The 17,033-nt window shown below is 37.2% G+C and overlaps 2 protein-coding genes across 3 annotated transcripts; both read left to right on the forward strand.

Moving 5' to 3' along the window:
• The first annotated feature begins 1,095 nt into the window (after positions 1-1,095).
• LOC306880770 (uncharacterized protein) lies at positions 1,096-5,274 on the forward strand. 2 transcript variants are annotated; one of them, XM_079434518.1, is made up of 4 exons: positions 1,096-1,348; positions 3,033-3,131; positions 3,297-3,412; positions 3,489-5,274. In XM_079434518.1, the coding sequence occupies exons 1-4, from the start codon at positions 1,141-1,143 to the stop codon at positions 5,064-5,066; spliced, it is 2,001 nt and encodes a 666-aa protein (XP_079290644.1). In that variant the 5' UTR covers positions 1,096-1,140; the 3' UTR covers positions 5,067-5,274. The 2 variants fall into 2 exon arrangements, with proteins under 2 accessions (XP_079290644.1, XP_079290645.1); XM_079434519.1 differs by having other exon boundaries at positions 3,036-3,131; positions 3,489-5,273.
• Positions 5,275-5,489: 215 nt separating this feature from the next.
• LOC306881274 (schwannomin-interacting protein 1-like) lies at positions 5,490-13,962 on the forward strand. Its single transcript, XM_079435284.1, has 7 exons — positions 5,490-5,574; positions 6,786-6,895; positions 9,176-9,293; positions 9,388-9,588; positions 9,737-9,860; positions 12,230-12,323; positions 12,418-13,962. The coding sequence occupies exons 1-7, from the start codon at positions 5,545-5,547 to the stop codon at positions 12,506-12,508; spliced, it is 768 nt and encodes a 255-aa protein (XP_079291410.1). The 5' UTR covers positions 5,490-5,544; the 3' UTR covers positions 12,509-13,962.
• Positions 13,963-17,033: the final 3,071 nt, after the last annotated feature.

Consider the following 17,033-nt stretch of genomic DNA (forward strand, 5'->3'; position numbering starts at 1 on the left):
CGCTGTGGTTCAGAGTATATTTGATAGTGTTCTCTGGCCTACTGTAGTCCAGTAAGCAGAAATGAGAGGTTTGAAATGAGTGACACAGCTTAACTTGACCCAAAAGATGACTTTGCTGTAGGGAGCTGCACCTGCGCCTTTTCTAAACTGAAATAAAGAGGTATTTATTCTGTGTCTGTACTGTTTGAATTGATCAAAATACCTCCTTTTGGAGTTTGTAAGACAAGGTGACGAGACAGACTGATGTCTCTTTTTTTAACATAGGGTGATTTCCATTCTTGCATTTGAACGCAACCGAGGTGCATGCTCCTTCACAGTGTTTGCTTTGTGTTCAAGTATTTGTGTTTTACTTTGCATGATATGTATGCACAATTGTATCCCATGTTTGCACGCCATGTCTTCAGAGCAACATTTGATGTTCTTCATAGGTTTCTACCTGTAATATTGCTGTTTGAAACTGCTGTTTAAAGATGATTCAGTCTATTCCTGACACTACAGTAACTATGACTAACAGTGTTGGGGGTAACGCATTACAAGTAACGCGAGTTATGTAATATTACTTTTTTCAAGTAACTAGTAAAGTAACGCATTACTTTTTAATTTGCAAGAAAATATGAGTTACTTTTTTCCCATTTATTGACTGACAGTGCACTGTGTGAACATGCTGTTTCTGTAGTTCTAGACTAAATGTGAATGTGCATTAATTCATCCCACTCTCAAAAAACAGATTTAGTATTCATCAAAATGAATTAAAACAGTGAAATGCAAACTCAGAATATGACGCAAACCTGTAATAATTACCATCTAATTTTTTCATTTATATGTTTATTATTGAAATGTTGTTATATGCATGTGTCAATTTTATTTAATTTCTTTATTTTCTTAAATATGTGGGTAGATAGTATTTATAGAGTTGTAACTTTTTAGTTTTAGTTACTTTTTCTTATTTGTAAGTCGCTTTGGACAAAAGCGTCTGCTAAATGACAAAAGTAAAGTAAGTAAAGTAAAGAAATATCGGGTTTGTTTTGAAGCTGCGGATGCTTATTTGTCTCGCGAGAGTTGGCGACTGTGGTGCGAGTGCAGCGCGTTACCGCACGGTATTTAATAGACGCATCACATGCTTCACGAGCATTTGCTATAATGGCGTCTTGGAAAATAATGGTACGGTTCTTAATTATACTAAGTTTTTTCATGTGCATTACTTTAATACACTGCAGAAGTCTGCTACAGTTTTTTGGAACGGAAAAAACGGACGATGAAGATGGCGAAGATATTTCAGAATTTATGTCAGACCATGAGGGATATTTTGTGCCTTTAGCTGATCTCCTTGATGATGCTGGAGTTTCAGGTATGTAATTAATGCTTGGTTTAAAGTCAGTATATACAGGTGCATCTCAATAAATTAGAATGTCGTGAAAAAGTTCACTTTTTCTTGTAAGTAATTTCAAAAAGTTAAACTTTCATATATTTTAGATTCATGTGAAGTAAAACATTTCAAAAGTTTTTTTATTTTTTTTTATTTTGATGATTAGAGCTTACAGCTGATGAAAGTAAAAAAATCTGTATCTCAAAATATTAGAATATTTACATTTGAGTTTCAATAAATGGCCATCCCTACAGTATAAATTCTGGGTATCACTTGTTCTTTGAAACCACAATAATGGGGAAGACTGCTGACTTGGCAATGATCCAGAAGATGAACATTGACGCCCTCCACAAAGAGGGTAAGTCACAGAGGGTCATTACTGAAAGGTGTGGCTGTTTACAGAGTGCTGTATCAAAGCATATTAAATGCAAAGTTGACTGGAAGGAAGAATTTGGGTAGGAAAAGGTGCACAAGCAACAGGGATGACTGCAAGCTTGAGAATACTGTCAAGCAAAGCTGATTCAAACACTTGGGAGAGCTTCACAAGGAGTGGACTGAAGCTGGAGTCAGTGCATCAAGAGTCACCACGCTCCGACGTCTTCAGGAAAAGGGCTAACAAGCCACTTCTGAACCAGAGACAACATCAGAAGCATCTTACCTGGGCTGTGGAGAAAAAGAACTGGACTGTTGCTCAGTGGTCCAAAGTCCTCTTTTCAGATGGAAGTAAATTTTGCATTTCATTAGGAAATCAAGGTCCCAGAGTCTGGAGGAAGAGTGGAAAGGCACAGAATACATGTTGCTTGAAGTCTGGTGTGAAGTTTCCACAGTCAGCGACGATTTGGGCTGCCATGTCATCTGCTGGTGTTGGTCCACTGTGTTTTCTGAAGTCCACAGACAACACCGCCATCTACCAGAACATTTTTAGAGTACTTCATGCTTCCTTCTGCTGATAAGCTTTATGGAGATGCTGATTTCATTTTCCAGCAGGACTTGGCACCTGCCCACACTGCCAAAGGTACCAAAAGCTGGTTCAATGACCATGGTGTTACTGTGCTTCATTGGCCAGCAAACTCGCCTGACCTGAACCCCATAGAGAATCTATGGGTTACTGTCAAGAGGAAGATGAGAGACACCAGACCCAACAATGCAGATGACCTGAAGGCCGCTATCAAAGCAACCTGGGCTTCCATACCACCTCAGCAAACCGATCCCCTCCATGGCATGCCACGCCGCAATTGAAGCAGTAATTAAAGCAAAAGGAGCCCCTACCAAGTATTGAGTACATATACAGTAAATGAACATACTTTCCAGAAGGCCAACAATTCACTAAAAATGTATTTTTCTTATTTTATTTTTATTTGTCTTATGAAGTATTCTAATTTGTTGAGATCGTGAATTGGTGGGTTTTTGTTAAATGTGAGCCTACATCACAATTAAAAGAACCAAAGACTTAAACTACTTCAGTCTGTGTGCATTGAATTTATTTAATACACACGTTTCACAATTTCAGTTGAATTACTGAAATTAACTTTTCCACGACATTCTAATTTATTGAGATGCACCTGTAAATACGTAAGTCCTGTCAGCTTGAATGTACGAGAATTATAAACGTCAGGTCTTCAGAAGAAATCATTAATTAAAGGGCAACTACTTGTTTCTTTTGAAGCAGCCTGGGATGCCATGTCTCCAAAGTTGAGGTGTGACAACGGTCTCATGAAGTTACAACTCAGTGGTCCAGATGTAGCAAACGTTGAACTCTGTCGAGGTAACCTGTAAATTCATTATGCATTTGTTTACTAAAGATTGTTACTAATATGAGATCCTAGAGTTGTACTAATTTGTTTGTCCCACCTAGACTTTACATGCATCAATACAAAATAGAAGTCCATATGGTTTTCTAATAGTCCTTATACCTGTTTTTATATCACAGGTAGTGGGGTGCCTGTTCCTCTCACTCAGTTGCCACCTCACTGTGGACACACCACACCCACTTATGGAGGTCTTGTCTATGTTACTCCCTATGATGGCTGTGGTGTTGCGCAACAGGTATTGCTTTCTCCGTTCCATTTAGCATGAGCACGGAGTAATGTAGACTAACCTGGATGTTCATGATGTCTTTCAGGGAGGGTATTATGTGATGCAGATACAGTGGCAGGGAAACTCAGCAGTCATTTCTTGTCCTATGATCTCTACCTCTGCAAATGAAACTTTCCTTGGACCTCATCCTCCTGAACATCTGCACATTCTGCTGCCTCACTTTTCTCCTGATACACCAAGTCCAGAAGCACCTGCAATGCTACAAGCGTCTGATACTGCAACACTGAAACCACCACCTCCAGGGTACCCTCAAGTGTATCCGCAAGGGTTTGGGCCTTTCTCTCATTATCTTTATCCTGGAAGGGTTTATTCCATAGCTAAGCAAACAGAGAAACCCGTCATGGCTGCCCTAGTTCCCCAAGCACCAACTGAAGAGCCTCAACCTCCCAAATACCCCCAGATGTCTTGGCCACACTATTACCACCCTGATTACCTCTATCATGGCAGACCAAAACCCACTATGAAACCTTTTCCAGTTGATGGCTCTAACACTGAATCGGATCCCCAAGCACCAACTGGAAAGCCTCAACCTCCCAAATACCCCCAGATGTCTTGGCCTTTTTACTATCCTGGTTACCCTTATGGTGACCCAAAACCCACTTTGAAACCTTCTACAGTTGATGGCTCTAAAACTGAATCGGATCCCCAAGCACCAACTGGAAAGCCTCAACCTCCCAAATACCCCCAGATGTCTTGGTCTTTTTACGATCCTGATCACCCTTATTACGGCAAACCAAAACCCACTTTGAAACCTTTTCCAGTTGATGGCTCGAACGCTGAATCGGATCCCCAAGCACCAACTGGAAAGCCTCAACCTCCCAAATACCCCCAGATGTCTTGGCCTTATTACTATCCTGGTTACCCTTATGGTGACCCAAAACCCACTTTGAAACCTTCTACAGTTGATGGCTCTAAAACTGAATCGGATCCCCAAGCACCAACTGGAAAGCCTCAACCTCCCAAATACCCCCAGATGTCTTGGTCTTTTTACGATCCTGATCACCCTTATTACGGCAAACCAAAACCCACTTTGAAACCTTTTCCAGTTGATGGCTCGAACGCTGAATCGGATCCCCAAGCACCAACTGGAAAGCCTCAACCTCCCAAATACCCCCAGATGTCTTGGCCTTATTACTATCCTGGTTACCCTTATGGTGACCCAAAACCCACTTTGAAACCTTTTCCAGTTGATGGCTCTAACACTGAATCGGATCCCCAAGCACCAACTGAAAAGCCTCAACCTCCCAAATACCCCCAGATGCATTTGCCTTATTACTACCCTCATGACCCTGTCAAGTTGCAGCCCCCAGCATACCCTGGAAGTCTATTCCCTCAGTATAGCTATTACCCTGATCATCCTCTCTATTTGCAAGAGTTTCATCCACAATACCCATTTCAGCCTCCCAAAACTCCTACTGCACCTCCTATAACCACCACTCCTCAACCCTGTACTACAACTGCAGCTGCTGAATGCAGACCCTATGCCAACCAGCCTCCCAATGTGCCACCCCAGCAATATATGCCTCCCCGTTCTGTACTTTATGAAAAGGACCCCGTCGCGCTTCAATTTGTGGACTTTTTGGATCCCAGCTCTTTCCCGTGAAGTTTTACGAGGACCGAGGCCAGATGTTTAGAATTAGACTGGTAATGTGCTACATGTGGCTTTGGAAAAAGATTGCCTCCTGATTTAATGCTAATATAGTTTGTGTATGGAGTGACTGAAGTGATTCCTTCTCATAAACATGCTGGTTTCTGCTTCGTTTTGTCCTAATTGTCTCAAACCATTCAATAAATAAAATGTTCAAATGCCCTGGGTTTTTTTTTATTTTTTATTTTTTTGATGGTATGATGTTAGATTGGAACATCTAGTATGAAATTGCCAGAACACGGATCTAGTTTATTTAATTTAAGTGCATGTGTTTCATTGCGAGATGCTTGTGCTCCTCCTTAGCATGCTTGCTCGCGCAGTCCCTCCTCCCCCCTCCTTTCATGTGTGTGTGTGATGCTGGTCTCAAGGGTGTAGCTCAGACACTGCAGTAGAAGGTAGGGCTTGGCTGCTGCACTATACAATGCGCTGAAAGATGGTGCACCAGGAGAAATGTGTTTACCAGGTAAGATGGGTCAATATATCTTCTGTAGTATCCGTGTTGTGGCATCGGTGTGCCGTGTGTGTAAATATATTGTGTATATTTACAAAGTTGTTGCGTGTAAGGTGGCTTTCAGATTTTTTTCAATTTCTGATACAAAGAAAGAAACTACGCTCTGAGTGATGGATGTTAAAATGTTTGTAGATTTAGTTCAACGATAACTGAAAAAAAGGTGTTGCTTGAACTGGAACTAATTCACCCATCCCACACAAGGTCATATTTTTATTTATTTATTTTGTATAGATGGCTGCATTTGCTTGAAGTGGCAACATTTCCCACTAATGAAAGCAATCAAATCTAGCAGTTACAATTTTTCAGATTTACTGGAGACTTGCTTTACAGATTGCTAATATTACATCACAAGCAGAGCTATTGATATTTTTCATTTGCCTCTGTAATTTGAGCGCATCATGAATCAGCCTCTCTTCTACCCTGTGCATCCTTTAATCTAAATGTTCATGAAAAATAAGTATGTCCATGGATACAGGAAGGCAAAGTTTTTTACTTTCACAATAGTAGGCCTTATTCCAGTGTTGAGTGCAAGGAATTTTTTATTTTTTTTGTGCGTTAGTCATTCTGAGCACCAGAAGGCAACTGTGTTGCCATGGCAATGAACTTAGTGTAATATGAAGATCTGAGAGAGCATGTTATTCTTGCCAATATAGCATCATCGGGACTTTTTAAAACGTAAAAAAAAAACTGGACATTTTCAATGTTCGGAGAACATTTAGAAATTAAATTTTATAGCTTAACTGGAATGTTATCAAAGCATATTTTTTTATTTATGTGGATATGTTTGTCGTGCGCCTGAGCTCTTCATTCACGTGTCCAGCCTCGGGTCCCTCTGCATTTTTTTTTTTTTTTTTTTCTCTTCGTCTCTGTAAATTGCTGTTTATTGAGGCAGCAGTGATTTCGCCACAAGCACAAAATCAGAATTTATATCATGCATTCCAATTCCAATCCACACTCTCTTTTCCCACAGCGATACCTTCATGCCCTTGAAATCCAGTATGTTATTTAAACTGTCATGAGCGTTGAGTAGCCATAGCTGTATGAAAGTGAATGACATCTATTTTAATATACCACATCAAATATTCCTGGATGCGAGGTCTTCTGTGGCTTACTTCATGCTGAGCGTTCTCTTCATTTATTGAAGTCGACTGTGTTTTCGTCAGGCCCAGAGGAATGAGAGGGAGTCCATTAGGCAGAAGCTGGCCCTTGGCAGTTTCTATGACGACGGACCGGTTACCTTTACTGGCTGCAGCAAAAACTGCCTGTCCTCACGGTCAGTGTGTGCTTGTGTTCAATGGGTTGGTGGTGTGTCTTATGTAATGCTGATGGTTTTTTTTTAGTGATCGACTGGAATGTCAGTGTATACACTACTGGTCAAAGGTTTGGAATAATAGAATTGTATTTATTTTTTTATTTTTGTTGAAAGTCTCATGCTCACCAAGGCTACATTTACTTAATTAAAAACACCATAAAAGCTTTAAATATTATTGCAATTTAGAATGATTGTTTTCTTTTAATATGTATGCAAACATACCTGGCAATACAGCTAAATCTGATTCGGGTATGTATGTGTGTGTGTATTCCTGTGAAGGAAAAGCTGAATTCTATTCTCATCAGCTATTACTCCAGTCTTCAGAGTCATATGATCCTTCAGAAATCATTCTAATATTCTGATTTGGTGCTCAATTGTAAGTGTATAATGGTTTCCACAAACATATTAAGTACAAAAAAACTGAAAATTTGGCTTTAAAATATATTCATTAAAAAATAAAACAAAAAGAAAAACAGCTTAAAAGTATTTTTGATTAAATGCGGTTGTTTTTCAACAAATTTAAAATCTTAATTTAGCTAAACTGATCAAATAAAAACAAAAATGTGAATTTATTTTATTTTAGGGTTCTGCTGATATATATATTTGTCCATTTTGCCACGAGGCATATTGAGGGCTCAATCGTCTCATTTTAATCATTGCATACCAAATATATCATTTGTTTTCAGCATATAACTTTAGTCAACCCCATTTCTCACTTGACATGCATGAGTGTAGTTTTTTTCCACCGTTTGATCAAACAAATGTTTGATAGAAAAAAAGAAGAAACAAAATCTTTGTGGCTATTTTAGTCTGCTGTATTTCTTTAATGTTTGGAGCACTTTGGGAAGGAAGAAAGCGTGTCTGTCGACTTGACACATTTTCTCAAGAATAACACGGGGAGGAAATTTAGACTGATGTAGAGAGGCAAAAAATGTTGTAGAGAGTGAAAAGATCAGCAATGAATCTGCAAAATAATGTTTCTGCAAGAATCTGCTCCTTACAGTGTTTGTAGTTGTCATTTATGCAATTGTTTTATCCCTTAGTTTTATAAACATTTCCATTAACCCTAAAACACAATGCAATAGAGTGCAAAATTAAAAATACAGGTCAAATATCTGCTTAAATAAATACTTAGTGTACACTGTTAGCGATTTCTGTAAATCACACAGTATTTAACTGTAATATGAACTGTACTTTACTGTAAAAGTTACTGTATTTTCAAGTTGTATTATGGGGGTCCAAGCAAAAAGTGAATGCTACATATTTTTTTTTTCTTCAGGATTATTTTTATTCATCTTGGTTTAAAAGATAATAACTGAATGTAAAGCACAAATGAGAGAATATGACATTTAAACAGGGTCTGAAATGCTGACTCGGAGAATGAAAAGCAAATAGGCCTACATGACAAATAAATATGCCTGGTATAGTGCTAATTTTGTTTCTTTATATTTAATCTTTCCTAAACATTTATTATGTGTATATGATTATTATTTTTAGTGCTTTCTCTTAATAAAGACAGAAACCTCTTACTATGAATCACTTATTTTATATTATGACATACATCACAAATCCATGGACTGGTCAAGTTTGTTGGTGTAGTTGCTGTCTTTCTGTGTCTTTTCTTGTATTGCAACTATGTTTCAACAAGGTTCCTAGAAAGCTAAAGGAAAGTCCAATGAGCATTAAAATTTAGGTGCATACAGTATTTTCCCACACTCCACTCCACAGCATATATTTCACATAATTTTCCACTGCATATATCCTTATCTGCACAAGAGAGACCACAGAACCAGGTTCATACCAGTCTACAGAAGTGAACTCTTGACATTGAAGACATTTCTATGTAAAGGCTTCACTTGAAGCTTATAGCTAGTGTTTTCGTAGAATACTATTAACCACAAAATTCTACTGCAACTGAAGAGAAAAGTCTAATGCACAGCTTTCTGTGGGAAGTGCATCACTGTGGTTCACAAACTCTGTAAATAGACCTTTCACTCTTTCGTTCTCTTTTCAGCAAATACTATCTCAAGAGTTTATTTTAAATAATTCCTGCTATATGATTGAAAGAAGTCTTTTTTCCCCCCTCTGAAATAACAGATAGATTACTAATCAAAATGTATTCTAAATTAAAAATGCATTCTAATGAAAAGCAGTGAAATAAAAAGGTCAACAACAAATCGACAATTATGGAAAACAATTTAAATAAATCCTTCATCTTCTTTCACTGCACTCTCACTATAGGCTTCAGAATGGGGTGAATCTACAGATGTGCTTTGTGAATGACAGCAGCAGTGACAGGGACAGTGATGCGGAGGACAGCAGAACCGAGACCAGCTTGGACACCCCATTGTCACCTATGGTATAACCCCTAGACTTTTAATAATACATTAAACAAAGTTCTTCTACATTTTGGAACTGTGATAAAAATGGTTTTTGTTTCTGTCTCATTACAGAGCAAACAGAGTTCCTCTCTGTCTGACCGGGATACAGGAGAGGAAGACCTGGACTCAGAGGATTCAGAGTTCTGGCGGTTACAGCGCCGGCTGCAGGAGGAGGCCCGTGTGGCTCTGGCGTTGGCCCGTCCCATGGCCCGCATGCAGGTGGAGGTGGAGAGACAGATTCAGCTACACCGCAGGTCCCCCGTGGCAGACCTGGTCAGTCACACAAGTGTCGAAGAATAGTGCTGCGCTGGGTTATCCTCGCTGTAGTTTTCACAAGGGCCTTTGCCTCACCTCAGAGCGCTTGCGGATAAGAAAATACACAATACATACAACTTCACTTAACTTTGTTCTTGTGTTATAGTTACCACATCTGCCACACATCAGTGAAAGTCTAATGAAGAGGAATCTGAGGCCTTTGGACCTGAGGGATATGAGTCTCGGTCAGTTGCAGGTCATCACCAATGACCTGCACTCTCAGATACAAGGTAAAGAAAGCAGACAGAAATATTCAAAATAAGCACCTAGTTTGTAATTTCATTATTTTCTATGATATTCATTTTTTTTTCTTTATTGTTTTTATGTCTGTGTGTGTACTTCATGTAAAATATATAAATAATAAATATAAATAATTTAAAAAACTAATTATATACAGTCAGGTCCATAAATATTGGGACATCGACACAATTCTAACATTTTTGGCTCTATACACCACCACAGTGGATTTCAAATGACACAAACAAGATGTGCTTTAACTGCAGACTGTCAGCTTTAATTTGAGGGTATTTACATCCAAATCAGGTGAACGGTGTAGGAATTACAATAGTTTGCATATGTGCCTCCCACTTGTTAAGGGACCAAAAGTAATGGGACAGAATAATAGGAGCAGATAATATTGCCCGAAACACTTCAGAATTCATCCTGCTGCTTTTGTCAGCAGTCACATCATCAATAAATACAAGAGAACCAGTTCCACTGGCAGCCATACACGCCCACGCCATGACACTACCACCACCATGCTTCACTGATGAGGTGGTATGCTTAGGATCATGAGCAGTTCCTTTCCTTCTCTTCCCATCACTCTGGTACAAGTTGATCTTGGTCTCATCTGTCCATAGGATGTTGTTCCAGAACTCTGAAGGCTTTTTTAGATGTCGTTTGGCAAACTCTAATCTGGCCTTCCTGTTTTTGAGGCTCACCAATGGTTTACATCTTGTGGCGAACCCTCTGTATTCACTCTGGTGAAGTGTTCTCTTGATTGTTGACTTTGACACACATACACCTACCTCCTGGAGAGTGTTCTTGATCTGGCCAACTGTTGTGAAGGGTGTTTTCTTCACCAGGGAAAGAATTCTTCGGTCATCCATCACAGTTGTTTTTTCCGTGGTCTTCGGGGTCTTTTGGTGTTGCTGAGCTCCCCGGTGCGTTCCTTCTTTTTAATAATGTTCCAAACAGTTGTTTTGGCCACACCTAATGTTTTTGCTATCTCTCTGATGGGTTTGTTTTGTTTTTTCAGCCTAATGATGGCTTGCTTCACTGATAGTGACAGCTCTTTGGATCTCATCTTGACAGTTGACAGCAACAGATTCCAAATGCAAATAGCACACTTGAAATGAACTCTGGACCTTTTATCTGCTCATTGTAATTGGGATAATGAGGGAATAACACACACCTGGCCATGGAACAGCTGAGAAGCCAATTGTCCCATTACTTTTGGTCCCTTAACAAGTGAGAGGCACATATGCAAACTGTTGTAATTCCTACACCGTTCACCTGATTTGGATGTAAATGCCCTCAAATTAAAGCTGACAGTCTGCAGTTAAAGCACATCTTGTTCATTTCATTTGAAATCCACTGTGGTGGTGTATAGAGCCAAAAATGTTAGAATTGTGTCGATGTCCCAATATTTATGGCCCTGACTGTATGTGTTGAAACATTCTGTAGTTTTGTCTCATATTCATCTTTTAATCATATTTGCAAATGTCTTGACTCCACAGCCAACAGAGCAATTTTGTCTTTAATGTTCCGATACTTATGGAGGGCACTGTGTATATATATATATATATATATATATATATATATATATACATACTGTATATAGAGGCTATATTAAATTGTTAAATTCATCATGTTAAATCGATCAGGCAGTCATAATGTTTCAAAATATTTCTATAATGTAATTCTAAAAATACAAATGTAATAATAAATTATCTAGAAATATAAATAATAATAAAATAAATATAATGCACACACATACACACACAAACACAAGTATATTAAAGTAAATATTATCATTAAATATTAAATAATATAACTATTTAATTTATATATTAAATTAAAATATTATTATTTTATATATGCAATTCGCAAAAACGACAGTAAGGACATTTACAATGTAATTCTGTAAATATTATATCTTGGTTTCCACAAAAGCATTACGCAATTAATATTTTCCACATAATAAGAAGAAATGAAAGAATGATTTCTGTATAATCATGTAACACTGAAGATTGGAGAAATGAATGCTGAAAATTCAGCTTTGCCATTACAGGAACATTTTTCAAATAGGCTATATTTATATAGAAGCAGATATTTTAAATTGTTCATTATATTTCACAGTATTGCTTTATTACCTGTATTTTTTATTAAAATAAATACAGTCTTGGTGAGTAAAATAAACTTCGTTTAAAAACTCTTACTGACCCTAAACTTCTGAACAGTGTTGTATATTTTTTACACACACAGCTTTGTTTTTATTTTATTTTTTGTAGTTAAATGATGCAGCATCTAGAAAATCAAGTAATTCTTTGTAGTAATGGCAATAAAGAGGTTGATTTGACTTGTAATTGCGTTGCAGGTCTGAATGAGGAGCTGGTTCAGCTGTTGCTCATGAGAGATGAACTACACATGGAACAGGATGCCATGCTGGTAGATGTGGAGGATCTAACCAGGTTAGGCCGTGACCCATTTAAAACACAGCTTAAATTAGAGCTTACATTAAGGTTGGGACACATCTGAAAAAATGTCTTTCATGTTTCTGAACAGGCATGCACATAGCCAGCAGAGGCACATGATGGAGAAATCTGTGACCAAGGGTAAAGCAGCTTGCCACGGTCGCTGTGATTCTCCATTTTGAGGCGAACAGCACAGGGTCCAACCTCTTGTGTTTCACTATATGATGAAGCAGTTTACTCACTATAGATCCTTTTTTTTCAGCTAGATGTGTGTGTTTTTACATGTTTCAAGCTTTGTGTGGATGTATGTCAATTATGCTGTAAGTGTTAATGCATGCCCACACCTTAGCTGAGGGTTACACACTCACTTTGTTGATCCTTCATCATGTATAAATACAGAAAGAATCATCAATCACTGACAGGCTGGATCTTTTCCTGTACAAAATATCTGCTGGTTTCATGATACTGAATGGGAATGGACCTTAATAGGAAACAACTCTAGAGTAGAAGGCTAGTTCACCCAAAAATGATGATTGTGTAATTATTTACTCACTCTCATGTCAATCCAAACCTTTATGAAGATATGCAAAGAATGTTTCTGAACTGTTTTTGCCCATACAGTGGGCAAAAACAACATTAGACCCCAGCGACATTCATTTTCAAAATATTTTATTTTCCACAGAGGAAAGAAAGTCATCCACGCATTCGTTTTTAGGTGAACTATCTATCAGCTAGTAAACTGCTTCTCTGTGCAGATTATTGCTGGATTGCTTCTGCAGTATCCCTCCTTAGGGATGAATAAGTTTACTCTACTCTAGTTTTACTCTGACGCAATATTTGCACTGGCTGATGTGCTGTGTATGGAGCTCTCCTACCTAAAATATAACCAAAAGTGAATATTAGGATGATGTTATTTGTTTGAAGCTACCTGTTGTGGTGGTAATTAATTCTTGTGTTCACAATGAACTATAAAACGTCTGTCTTTTAAGAATGTCTATTTTACTTACTTTTTCATCCAGATGTGGCATTTCCTGTTTCACAGATGTAAGTGACACAACATAGTTGAAATCCTGTATATCTTTGTGCACAGAACTGTAAAAGGAAATTATGAACAAATAAATGACTTAATATGGGCCAGTATGAAATGGAATTACAATTGTGTTCTTCTTAAAGGGATAGTTCACCCAAAAAATTACTTCCATTCACTCTCAAGCCATCCTGTGTATATATGTCTTTCTTCTTTCAGACGAACACAGAGTTATATATTTAAAAAAATGCACTGGCTCTTCCAAGCTTTATAATGGCAGTTAAAGGCTGTTGATATTCAATAGTCCAATAAAGTGCATCCACTTTAGACGTGTGGAGCATTTTTATGATGGATGGATGTGCTTTTCACTGCCAGCTTGAAAGAGTCAGGCCTTTTTTTAAATATGACTCTTGATTGTATTCAACTAGGATGGCTTGAGGGTGAGTAAATTATTATTGTTCTGTGAACTATCCCTTTCAGTTCCAGCTGTTTAGCAGAGTCACAAGGGATGAAGCACTCAACACCAAGTGTTATTGTGGTTTGTATTAGGTCAGTCCCAAAAACGAAACCTGTTACAATTAAAAATGCAATAAATAAAAATAACTGTGTAAAAAAAAAAAAGTACCTTTCTTTATTGAGTTCACTTGTCTAATTTTTGTACCCAAGATCTCCACAGAAGTGGAACAAAGCAGCGACTCTGTGAAAATAGCACTTTGTCATGAAGTATCAGCATATGGTATCTGAAAGAGAGTCAAGTAGTTGCATAACAAGTAGTTATGTCTACTTCCCTTTTATGGCCAGATTACGCAAAACACAGATCACCACTGCGCTCCTGCTCTCTCCCCTTGAGCCCATTGCCACAGTATTACATCATTTTTTAGGAGATATGATGTGTCCGATCCATCAAATAATAGGGAAAATAAAACAGTTAAGTTGTTTTTAGTGGATATTCCACTCTTGTTCAACATTGTGGCCTACAAAACCAATAATATGTGAATGTATATGAATGCGTAACACTTAAAATGCATAAAAAATAATGTAACAAATAAACAAAGAGCCTGTCTAGTTTCTACAAATTCAATGTACAATATGCAGTGTAAACTCTGTATATGAGGCATTTCCAGGAACAGTGATGTGTTACGTGCAAAAAAAGGGCAAGCCATGTGAGTTTTTGATGTCAGTCTCTGTTAACACTTTTTTTTTGATGAAAATGTTTGAAAAACATGACACTGGGAAAGCTTGTTGTTTCATGCTTAAATCATTGGTCACATTTCCAAAGAGAGGAAATGTTACAATTTGACTTAAAATGTGACATTCTTATTGTCAAATTAAAGGAATATTCCAGTGTAATCCAACTTAAATGCAATATAAAATATATGGGACAAAATGTTGATTAAAAATGACCATAAAAATTAGTATGACTTGTTCCTTGGTTTCTTAAGAAGAAGAAGAAGAAGAAGAAGAAGAAGAAGAAGAAGAAGAAGAAGAATTCAGGGGGCAAAGTTTTGGATGATGTAAGGAAAGTTATTCTGCTTTTTATGGTTTTAACACATTTCAATCCCTCTTAAATATTGAGCAGGCTATTTTAACATTTACAGATTGGCTCCAATCACTTCCATTTTAAGTGTCCTTTTCTTCAGAATGAATGAATGATTAATTTTGTAATCAACATTAACACAAATTCTGTTAGACTGGGCTTAACCTTGAATATTTTTGACTTTTTACGTTTTATACTAGGCTATGATAACATTCCACAAAATTCCTATAGGACCACATCACTTAAACCCCTGTGTTTCTGCAAAATGTTTACTATGACTGTAAACGAGAATAAAACTAATTTAAAAAAAAAATGCATGAAACTGAAAATGATGAAAGGGGTCTTACTAAAGAGAAAGGTCCTAGATTCTTATCCTGCACACACACACACACTGTTGCCTACTTGTGAAGTAAATCGAAACGTGCGTTAATTCCCAGGTATGCAAGCAGTGTCCTAAACTCCAGAGCTCAACATCTGTAATACCACGGAAATTACAAAACACATGGGTAGCCGGTTATTTTCATTTTAGTTAAGTTTTGAAAAGGAAACTCCCTTATCTCCAAATGATTTATAAAGCACAAATCCTGATCCAGAGTATATTAGAATACGCAAAAGTTGAACGCAACAATGCTCCCCAGGGTCTGTACTTGTAAGTATTTTTATTTATGATTTTAATCTACAAACGATGTCGGTGCTCTATACTATTAATTTTAATATTTGTAATAAGTGAAAGTTACATCCTATTTACATATGTTGTGAAATGTGACATTTTGTTACAGATTTGACCGTCAGCACTCTGTGCTTTGCTTTGCTGTGGCAATGTAGCATCGCCGTTCCGCTCGGAGCGCGTCAATCACCGCTGCGCCTCACCGAAACCTGCAACGCACTCGCGCGCTCTCTGCTCTGGAACGTGTCAGCGGTGCTGGAGATGGTGAGTGTCATTGAGTAAACCACACACGCACACACACACACACACAAGTGATCTGAAGTCTAATATGTATTATCTGCTTACAGGACCACTTGTTCAGCGGGTTAGACTGCACACAGCAGAACGCAGAGGTGCACATCAGGACGCAAACGGTGTCTGCTTGCACACCGCAGGTAAGAGAAGAGAGTCACATTAAAAAATGATATGATGATGCTATGGAGTTTAAGCATACAATGAATTCACATATTATTAATGACATATTATTATCATTATATTCAACTATCATAAATATTCATAGCGCAAAGAGTCACAGCACATAAGTGGACAAGGCGTTACAGTAGAATGTCCATTAACTTTAAAAAAAGAAAAAAATAAGCATCAAGATTTTAGGTTCAATTTCTATATAAGCCCATTTATAACATAATATTTTAAGTAGATGTTTAAGTAGGTGTTATATTCATCACTTTTATTTATTTTAAGGATATTTTGCCTTGATTTGTCAAATGGTGATGTAACACCATGTAACAAATAGTTATTAAAAATGACAAATATTGAATAGACATAAAACAAAAATATATATTATTGTTGTTATTGTTACTACTACTACTAAAAATAATAATAACTAAATAACAGTAAAAGTAAATGCGGTAACACTTTATTTTATGGTGTCTTTGTCACACCTCACTCTTACTATTATAATAACAATAAATTACGCATAATTACATGCAAGTGCAACCCAAACCTAACCCTAAGTGAATGTAGTTAATATCAGTATAATTACACTGTAATAAGGACACCTTAAAATAAAGTGTAACTGTAAATACTACCAATCATAATAATAATAATAATAAAAATGTTGTTGCTGTTTAAAATAACTATAAAATATAACTTAAAACTTCAGCTTGGTAAAATGATAGACTCTTGTTTGTGAAAATAAAATCGGTTTGTTTAAAATGATAATGCTTAATCATTATCAGTAGAAGCCAGTGAAAACCTCAATTTCCTTTATTAGTAAAGATCACTAAGTTTGCTGATGAATATAAATAGCCATTGTATTCAAAAAATCAGTATGTGTACTTCTCCTTTCTTCATTTTAGTACTTTCTCGATGGCTGAATTTCAACATAATCATAACATGTCACATATTATGTTTTCCACCCAACAGAACTCCAACTGCACTCACAGTGCTGTTCTAAATATTGATGAGGTAAATATA

This window comes from Barbus barbus (assembly GCF_936440315.1).
Source record: "Barbus barbus genome assembly, chromosome: 15".
NCBI lineage: Eukaryota > Metazoa > Chordata > Actinopteri > Cypriniformes > Cyprinidae > Barbus > Barbus barbus.

Bases quoted from the DNA above. Each gene is read 5' to 3' on its own strand.
- LOC306880770 (XM_079434518.1), top strand. From the start codon at position 1,141: ATGGCGTCTTGGAAAATAATGGTACGGTTCTTAATTATACTAAGTTTT. The intron at 1,349-3,032 runs GTATGTAATTAA...TTTCTTTTGAAG, and splicing joins TGATGATGCTGGAGTTTCAG to CAGCCTGGGATGCCATGTCT. The intron at 3,413-3,488 runs GTATTGCTTTCT...GATGTCTTTCAG, and splicing joins GCTGTGGTGTTGCGCAACAG to GGAGGGTATTATGTGATGCA.
- LOC306881274 (XM_079435284.1), top strand. From the start codon at position 5,545: ATGGTGCACCAGGAGAAATGTGTTTACCAG. The intron at 5,575-6,785 runs GTAAGATGGGTC...TGTTTTCGTCAG, and splicing joins AGGAGAAATGTGTTTACCAG to GCCCAGAGGAATGAGAGGGA. The intron at 9,589-9,736 runs GTCAGTCACACA...CTTGTGTTATAG, and splicing joins GGTCCCCCGTGGCAGACCTG to TTACCACATCTGCCACACAT.